This window comes from Nilaparvata lugens, chromosome X, assembly GCF_014356525.2.
Source record: "Nilaparvata lugens isolate BPH chromosome X, ASM1435652v1, whole genome shotgun sequence".
Classification (NCBI taxonomy): domain Eukaryota; kingdom Metazoa; phylum Arthropoda; class Insecta; order Hemiptera; family Delphacidae; genus Nilaparvata; species Nilaparvata lugens.
The window spans coordinates 73426162-73435722 of NC_052518.1; the positions used below are offsets into that span (position 1 = coordinate 73426162).

The following is a 9561-nucleotide window of genomic DNA, read 5'->3' on the forward strand; positions in this document are numbered from 1 at the left end:
ATATGGAGCAACAGTGCAGCAAGATCAAAATGAAGTTGGTAACAGTGACTGGTCTGCTATAGTGAGCAGAGGTGCAACCAAGCACAACGCGCTAATTATTGTTCATTATTATATTATAACCAAGGACAACGAGGACTTTAGGATTTTAGGATTAAGGTTTTTATCAATAATAAAAATACACAGAAAAACATTTGATGCATTTCAGGCAATTTTACCCATAATTACCCACTTTTCATATTCAATGGTAACTGTAGGAAAAACTTAATGTGAAATACGTGCGCAAAGTTCCTCTGCTGCACTCAAGAAACCATTCCGCCCTCGCCTACGGCTCGGGCGTAAACGTTTCTTTCGGTGCAGCAAACTGTCACTTTGCGCACTAGTTGCACAAATAACTATTTCCAACTATCTAATTTTTAGAGCTCAATCTATCCCCATCAAACTTACTTTATTCAGCTCAATGCATTCCCCACTTAACCGTCTAAAATGAGCATCGAATACTTTTAATATTTTCAATGATATCCTCTGTTTCCTGACTATAATTATCGGACATTATTCAAGTGCTTATTATCATAGATCTGAATTCGATTGCTTTCATTGTATACACATACAAACGGTTGATTTTCTGCTCCATAAAGTTCGAAGTAAAACCATGAGTTTGTCATCGTCAGTAACTACATTTGTAGTGAATTTTTCTAGTGTCTTCTTATTCCACCAGACATCGGGCACCTCAACAGAAAATGCTCCACAAATTCACAAATTCCTTCTCTTTCATATTACAAATAGGGCATTCTAAGGAGCTGTTAATCCATATTCCCAGGTCTCTATTATTATATAAATAGAAAGAGTCAGAACAGTAGCACACGGTCAGTTCACTGCCTAATGCATTGATTGTGAGCCTTTTTACTAGTTCTCTCTCATATTCTCTCACTCTCTTTCTCATTTCCTTTCTAACTAGTCTCAGAACTTTCTTTCTTTGGATCTATAGTCAGTGACCATTATCATGGTTATTGTTGTGGGAGTGATTGACAAAGTTTGCAATTCACAAAATATATTTCTTTGCGTAATGTTTCAATCAACAATTCTACGATTATTGTGCAATGACAAAAATAAAACAAATGAATAGCTGTAGTGTGAACTTGAGTGTAGTTTTGAAACATCAAAACAATGAAGGTGAGCCCTCTTCTGTCAACATTGTCCTACTATAGCATTGTCCTTCGTCCTAACTTCTTTCAGTTCCATTGTCATTGCAAATTCAACCCTCAATAGTTGTCACCACCTACCCATTTCACACCGCTCATCCTTTGTCTATCACCACCTACACCTCTAATGTCTTTCTTTCCTTCACATGACTGTAGTGAACCTCCCGAGCTGTAAAACTCACTCAGGAAGTATTGTACTAATTTTGAAATCCGCGATTCGTATAATAATATTACTCATCATGTGTTTGTGAATGTAACTTATAGAACTTTATGAATACTTTATATATTATGGAATAAGTCAGAATCAAAATTCAAGACAGACAGCTGAAATCACGTGTTGACACATAAACGACAGACATTCTGTATGATTACTCGCAAAACACAGACACCCATCAACTGGTTTGGTGATGTCACCACACATTTTTTCTTACACAATAATTCCAATGTTACCCTGATTCAATACCCGCTATTACTTAGTAATAGCTTTCTATTTAGTAGGTATGGTTATATCCTCAATAAATGTCGTCAAATCATGTTATAGCTTTCGTTCAATAACTGCAAATATACAGGTTAATCAAGTTGGAAATCGTATAAATTCGATTTGTATACAATGATGGAATAGTTTATGATAAGAAAAGTTGTACATACTGCTGATATTTTCAAATATTTTTTGTATATAATTTCAATAGAATAGTGAAATAAGAGCGATATTGTCAGTTCCACATCATTTATTTGAGCCATATTGGTTTAGTTTATTCGTTCAAAAAAAAAAAAAATTATGTGGAACTGACAACATCGCTTTCATTTCACCTTGATATGGAGAAATTCCACAATATCTCTGTTCATACAGTAAAGTTGAAAAAATATTATTATCTTGATTTAATTTTAATTCTAACTATATTAAGTTCGTTCATATACCTTTAGGTCTTTACTCTTTAAGGTGTGTGGTCAACGTTTTTAATCCATGCTCTTAATTTTTAATGTTATTACAACTGTTTATTTTATAAGAACCAAGAAGGACAAACAAAAAACCAATAGATGTGATAATTTTCAATGAGACTTTATTTAAAAATGAGAAAAAGGGATTGATGGCTCCCTGATTGCCATACTTCGACAAGTTCGAGGATCCAGTATCTCTGGCAACAAGGCGTGATGGTAGAAATAAATTAATTTTTTCTTCATCTTCTCGGTCCAAAACCAACACCCCTCTCGATCTTTTCAATATGGATATCTTTTTTTTCCATACTACAAAATAACAGATTTTTTCTCAGCTACATGTAGTTGCCCTTGCACCTGAAAAATCAAGAAACAGCCCAACTTAGAAAATTCCACACATTGTTAGGTAAACGTGCACGTATGAAACTATTTATCATCCTATGGTATCATGAGGGGCTACTAATTTTTTTAATGAATCAGCCAGTACCTTATTGTATCTTGTTATTTAGGCTTGCTCAACATTTTTCGAAAAATACTGTCACTTTCAAATGTCAATTCGATGAATTAAACCAGAGAGAAACAATAGCATAATTTACGCTATTATTATTTTCTCTATGATTAAACGTAGACAAACTAGGATAATAGTTATTCATCCTTGGTAAAACAGCTGATAATTTAGCCCTCTGTCAATAACTGAAGATGGGAGTGCCTGTGTAGGAGTGAGACAGAATTATGTTCAGCTGTTGAACTATTGCAATCAATCAGTTTATCCCATGAGAAGTATTAGCTTGCAATATTGATTACCGTAACAAAATATCGGGGCACCGAGCTTCGCTTGTTATTTATTTATTTATTGATAAACAGAACTCAATTCTCCAAAATGATTGGGGAAGGACTAACAGGCATAGCCCAAAACGGTTTCTTCCCCGAATTTTGATTTATACACTATAAATATTCCAAAAAGTAGGTTATGATCCATACACTTGAATTCAGGTCAAATTTTCAGTTCAAATATTTGAAAACATAAACGTTCTAACTTAGATTATTTACAAAACAAATTGAATAATAAAATAACACTCACTTATCACTTATGAATATGATAAACTATGCGTTTATGCTTATATGCTTTTGTACTCCAGAGCGAAGCTCGGTGCCCCGATATTGATCCCTAAGTGGCAAGTTTTTGAGTTTTTTCTGTCATAAATAAAATTATTTTTCTCATCTCACGTTTATTTCATGACGGTTTTGAAAGTTTCCGTTATTGTGGGTTAGATATATCAAAAATTACCTATGAATTTACCTGGTAATAATAATTGTGGTTTTCTTGAGACGGACGTTTTCACAACGTAGTTTTTCCAAGCAGAATGATTTCACTTTGATCACGGCTTCGCTGATAGTGAGGTTTTCAGCAGACTTCGGACATTTCACCTCAATCAGATTATCACCTCCGACCAGTCCGTCAGGTGAAGCCGCCAAGAAGTCATGTTCTTTGTCAACAAACAAACCGCAAGGCTGAACTTGAATTTCTTCCATTTCTTGAAACGCATTTATGGCAGCTGGTTCGTGGAGCTGTCCATACAACGAACTTCATTGTCCATTCTGATGATTTTGAAGTTGAAGACACCAGTGTCATATAACCATTATCACTTTTTTCACACTCGTATCTATGGTAGTCCAAAGATCTCAATTCTTGCACAAGATGTTTGCCGTCCACAATAAATCGGCCAGAAATAATATTAAAATCGTCTTTGGGTGGTCTTCCATCCGGCTCAACTATTAGATCTGGATACTCATCATATCTGTAATTAAATGGGGGTGATTAATTATCGAAACATGTTGAAAAATGATTGAGATTTTTTATTTTATTGGCGCACGCACATAGCAGCAGACAGACGGGGAGAATATCAACTTCGGCATGCCAGAGTAAGCAGACATAATAATGTTTCTCCGCCTATGTCTGCTTTTGTGTGCGTAAAGAGAACTAGGAGAGCATAGAGACTCTTTGACAAATTCTAGATCTATAGTAATTAGGCCAATATCATTTTACAAAAAATGTCAACTTGGAATTATACTTAGTTTTAGTATTGGAATGAACTTCTCTCTCTGAAGTTTATAGCGATGAAGAGTAGGTTTATATATCACAGTATGTCGATAATCTTTCTCAGAAATGATAATCGTATGCCTGTGAATATCTTGTATCTATGTATTCTTTCTCCCTTACCAATTGAGCTGAAGTATATATATATATATATACTATATAACACTATACTCCATATTGACACACATATATAACTGTATACTGTATTATATAGCCATTGACACAGCAGACAGAACAACATGACAAGCAATACTCCAAATCCAAACAAAACCTTACTCGCACTCTCTCTGACAATCGCTTTCTCTCTCTTCCAACCCCTAAGTTTGGAGAAGCTATACAGCTGTGAGAGAGAAACGCGTTTGGCGAATGATAGTTTCATGCTTTCTCCCCTATCCCTGTCACACTCTTTCTCACTTCAGCCCATTGTAATATTTTCTGTTGTAGAACGGTGTGCAGAAAGTCTCTTCAGGTTTGGAAGAGGCGCCTATTGCATGAATGAACCAGTAATATTAGTCTTATAAACTAGTGTGGAATTTATTTATACTGTACTAAAATTTCAAATAAATTAGTCAGGTGATCGAGTCATTATTGCTATTTTCATATTGTAGGCTATATTGTTTTTTTAGCTTCGAAATACTAGCTTGAAAAAATATTTATCTTACTAAAAGTATCAAATATTAACTATGAAAAATTATTCTCGTTCTTGTTTAGCATCTACAAACGCCTTCAACACAACCTAGCTGAATCATTCAACTTCTAATAAAATTGATCTTATTGTGAATCTTCTCTTGCAAGACAATACTAGTCCAAAATCATATTTCTCAATGAGTAATATTGTGGGTTGATCCAACAAAGTTGGAAAATATAACAGTTGAAAAAACAATAGAATATAGAAAAAAGTGGACCAGTGACCAAAATACATTCTACTTGTTAGGAAGTATAGAGAACACCATATTCGTATATATGAAATTAGTTGTAAGTTGAGATGATGACATACCTTGTTAGTAAAGTATCACAGACGTTACTCTCCACGTAAGAAACTCCACTATTTCGCATTGAGGTGGTATCAATCTCATGGTTCAAAGCTGGTTGTAGACCAATTGAGGGGAATGGTGGCACAATTGTAGCAAAATCAGAGGTGCCATCAAGGACGCTTTTTTTTAGGTTTGACTATAAGGTGGAAGAAGATGTTGATGGCCCTGATTTTTCTTCTCCTTTAGATTTCCTTTACAAAAAAAGAAAAGTTTATAGGTCTGATGTATTAATTCTCATTGAATTAAATTTTAAATGAATATAGTTTGGGAATAATTGAATCATAGTTAAAGAAATGCCTGGAAACGTTATGTTTGTATAGAAAATAATATTATATAACTTTGAATGTGAATGTCTATTCCAAGTATCATTATTCAAATATGTGTTTTTTATATTATAATGTATGTGTTGGCTTATTCGTTTTTTCAATTGTTATTTTTATTTATCAAAAAATAACCGGTGGTTTGGTAGATACAAGGATATGGACCATAAAAAACTTCACTTCTTTTTATAGAGGGAAATAATAATTTACTATACTCGCTGATAATTATATTCTGTAAACTATTAAGTTACTTACTTTTGCTGTAATCTCAATTTCATCAAATGCACTGGTACTTTTCTGTTGTGTAGTCTTCTCTTCTTTCATTTAGGAGTTGACGTTGCACTGCAATTAAATTTAGAAAAAAATTATTCTGGAAACTTGTGATTATGGGATATGAAAAGAAAGTGTATGAAGCAAATGGATTTGTAAATTCATATTTCCAACACAGAGAATGGGCTACTGTGATACTAAATATTGTCTTCGTAAGGGTATAATTGTATTTATGGTGGAGGGTGAATTCCTATAGGGAATATAGAAAAGGATCAGACAACCATGAGACATACAATTTTAATTGAATACATTTTACTATATTAGCATCTAATTACTTTATTAGAAGTAATGAGCATTGGGATCGGGAACATTTCCAATCACAATTTTCTCTATTTAATTCACTTCATGTATAAGTGATGCTTATAAATTCTTCAAAGTTGAATATAAAGTGTTGTGAGTCGCAAACTATTCATTGTAAATTCTTAACCTGTCGTAACATAATGCAAGTGAGATTGTGGAAATTCGAATCTTGAAATTACAAAGTTTACCTGGGTTGAAAGTTCTCAGTGGATACAGAAATGGCATCTGCTGAAACACTGTCAGCCTGGGAAGATGAAGGCGCTTCGAGCGATAAGGTTTGTTCTTCAATCCTGAAATGTTCAAAAATCACTTTGCAGACATTTTTTCATATATAGTCTACATAATTTGCAATTTCTCTACACTCTTCTCACTGGTACTTCATTTCCACAGGAATCACAATGATCAGGAGAGAAAAAAAGAGCTTACATTGAGCTATTTTTCTCCTAAATTTAGATAAGATTACAGAATTAAAAATAGGTTTAGTCTATAAATTCAATTTAGGTCACATCGTTAACAGTATGTTCTGAACAAAAATATCGTACAAAACCGATTCTTGAAATATCTAGTCGCATTTGTATCACCTCACTATAAACATTACTTTTAAATAATAGTGTACTGTGAGTTACTTTTCTTTTGTAAGATCTATTCAAATTTGCCATGCTTTTCTATCACCCGGTTGCTCTATGTACCTATCCATTCAGACATATATCTTGAATAATTATGCGAATAGCGTTGTCAATAACGTTGACGTTTGTTCATATTAACAAACATAAAAACATACATAACGAAATACCTCTCTTGAGATAATACGAACTGAGAATATAATTATATTTACATAATAACAATATTAATTATTCAAAACATGATTTGCTTCATATTATAGTAGGCCTAAAGTACGTGACATTTTAATTTATCTAATTATATGAAATGAAATCAACTAACCTTCTACGTCTGTTAGCATGAAATTCTGGTGGTAGCCGCCTTTTCATTCTCCTGGCTGAAAGAACCAACTTCTTCTTTCCCTTCACCGTATGTCTTGAATCCATTTTACCGGCCGAAAATGCCAGAGAAACATATATAATACGGAAATCTAAATTATATGTGAAGTGCGTCTGGAAATACTATGTCCTAGGACTAGCCACGATCACTGTCAATATGACAAGTGAACAAGCTGAAGAACTAAGAAAAGTTGTGACCAGCCTGAGCACTAAGAATGAAGGCTGACTTGCGGGTGGGGTGGTGGGTGAGTGACTTGTGTGTTGGGGTAGAAGGTGCCTGAGTGACGTTTGAATGGGGTGGAGGGTAGGAGCGCATAAAAAATCATAGAGATAAAACTTGTAAATATGATTCCGATGGAACCACTGGTTCGATTTTCAAGCTGAAAAATGATAAAAATTTTTTATCATCAAATCTTCAAAATGACTTCCTGTTTTTCTTGAAAAAATGGATCCCTTTGAAATTGAAAAATTTATTTTTGTTTAAATAAAAAATAAAAATAAATCGACATGGTAGCGGCATGGATATAGATATTACAAGAATAAATCAGTTTTCAAAACAAGTTTTACTCTAATAGTGAGCGAGTAATAGCATAAGGTATTTCGCATGATTTTAAAGCGCTACGTGGTGGCAATTTTTGAACTAGGGCCTGTGGTGTTTCGCCTTAACAAAAAGTTACTAGCAGTTCTGTGAACAGTAGACCTCACGCATTATTCTCATCCACAAGTACCTGATTGAAACCACGGTTTATAGAAGTAGACGGTAGGTGTCACAGGCACGTTTGTGCTAAATTTCCCGTGTAGCTGACGTCATTTCATATCCAATCATCTGTTTTTAACAAATAAGTTTCATAAATTGCCAATAGGTGTTAAAAACCTCAGTTGGTGGCGATGATGCAATCTAGCTGGCTGGCCACTGCGCACACATTCCATGACCCCTACCGTTTTCATCTAAATACCGTGATAGAAACTATAGACCTTTTGGAAATACAGCAATAGACTGGCTTCTCCACATATCTGTTTAATCACTTGTCATCTGATTTATGATGAATAATTCTATAGTCTGATTTTTACTCTTATATTGGCGTATGAAGGAAGCTCCTTTTTCCTTTTATATTATCCTTGAAATGCAAAATTTCCAAACTTCTTGTATATATGTCGACGTGCAATTAAAAAAGGAGCATACCTGCCAAATCTCATGAAAATCTATTACCGCGTTTCTATTCTATTAAATGTACAACATATAAACATTTAAACATTAAGAGAAATGCCAAACCATTGACTTGGTGTAACTTCTGGTGATAGGTACATCCTCACAATCAGATTCGTTACTGTGCATATTCACAACAAATGTTTACAAATCCGCATAGACTGTATACTTTTTCTTCAAAGTCAAACCGAGTTTTTTAAATTTGATTGACTCACCTTGTTTTGGGTACGAAGTTCTCTGATACTGGAACTTTGAACAAAGATCTGGATGTCTCATCAAATTTGCTTTCCCATCCCGGTTAACTGTTTTGTCTGATGTAAATCTGTGAAAAAAGAAATTACAAACATCAACTTGATGAGCATTTTTCGAAAGGTGAGAATGAAGACGCAACAATCCGTTTTTCTTGTTCGCGGTGTTAATTAAACAAAAATGTGTTTTTCCTGCATCGCCTTTCAACATTAAAAGATTAATTTGGTATTTACGCGTATGGAATATGCTTGTTCAATAGGGGAAAAACTTTTTGTTGTCATACGCGATAACATGAATTGCGATGTCTGTATTAAGAATTTCAAATTTCTTTATGTCACAATCAGTGGTTGGGAAATTAACTCCATGAGTGTTCAGCCTGTGAGCAAATTTGCTCAAATATTTCACCGTTAATGTCTGCCTATTTGGTTTCTGGTGAAAATAGGCTAGAACACTCCACAGAAAACACATTTTATCAGAGAGATTTTTGACATTGATAACACATTTCTTATTCTTGATGAACTGGGGTGTTTGAATATAACTGCTTGTGTATATTGGATTATATCTAATCACATTTACATCAAGCGAGTCAATCTTCTTCAACACCCACCCACTCCCAAATCGAACAAAGTTATCGAATGAACTTAAAATTTTCCTAACCACTTACATAAAATGTTCATTCAATTCATCATAACTCTCCAAGACGTTCAAGCCTATGGCCGAGTAGCTATGTAGATTCACAATGGATGAAACAGCTTCGGATTCCTCTGATTCTAAAACTACCATCTTATACAATAATATATTTAATACTAAGAACCATTTCACATTTCCTTCGAAATGTGCAGCATGTTCTCTTATTATCTCAAAAACATGAGCTTTTGAGTTTTCAAGCA

General features: G+C 34.0%; 1 protein-coding gene across 4 annotated transcripts; it reads right to left on the reverse strand.

The window, feature by feature from the left end:
* Positions 1-2438: 2438 nt before the first annotated feature.
* Positions 2439-7454, reverse strand: LOC120354436. 4 transcript variants are annotated; one of them, XR_005573018.1, is made up of 6 exons: positions 7160-7454; positions 6406-6507; positions 5843-5929; positions 5231-5458; positions 3436-3934; positions 2439-2492 (listed from the first exon to the last, which is right to left on the reverse strand). XR_005573018.1 is itself a non-coding variant. In XM_039441605.1 (3 exons), exons 1-3 carry the CDS (start codon positions 7261-7263, stop codon positions 5908-5910), a joined length of 228 nt encoding a protein of 75 aa, XP_039297539.1. In that variant the 5' UTR covers positions 7264-7454; the 3' UTR covers positions 5548-5907. The 4 variants fall into 4 exon arrangements, 1 of the variants encoding a protein (XP_039297539.1); XR_005573019.1 differs by lacking the exon at positions 5843-5929; XR_005573017.1 differs by lacking the exons at positions 5231-5458; positions 5843-5929.
* Positions 7455-9561: the final 2107 nt, after the last annotated feature.

Bases quoted from the DNA above. Each gene is read 5' to 3' on its own strand.
- LOC120354436 (XM_039441605.1), bottom strand. From the start codon at position 7,263: ATGGATTCAAGACATACGGTGAAGGGAAAGAAGAAGTTGGTTCTTTCA. The intron at 6,508-7,159 runs GTTAGTTGATTT...TGAACATTTCAG, and splicing joins CATGCTAACAGACGTAGAAG to GATTGAAGAACAAACCTTAT. The intron at 5,930-6,405 runs GTAAACTTTGTA...ATTTAATTGCAG, and splicing joins ACTGAGAACTTTCAACCCAG to TGCAACGTCAACTCCTAAAT.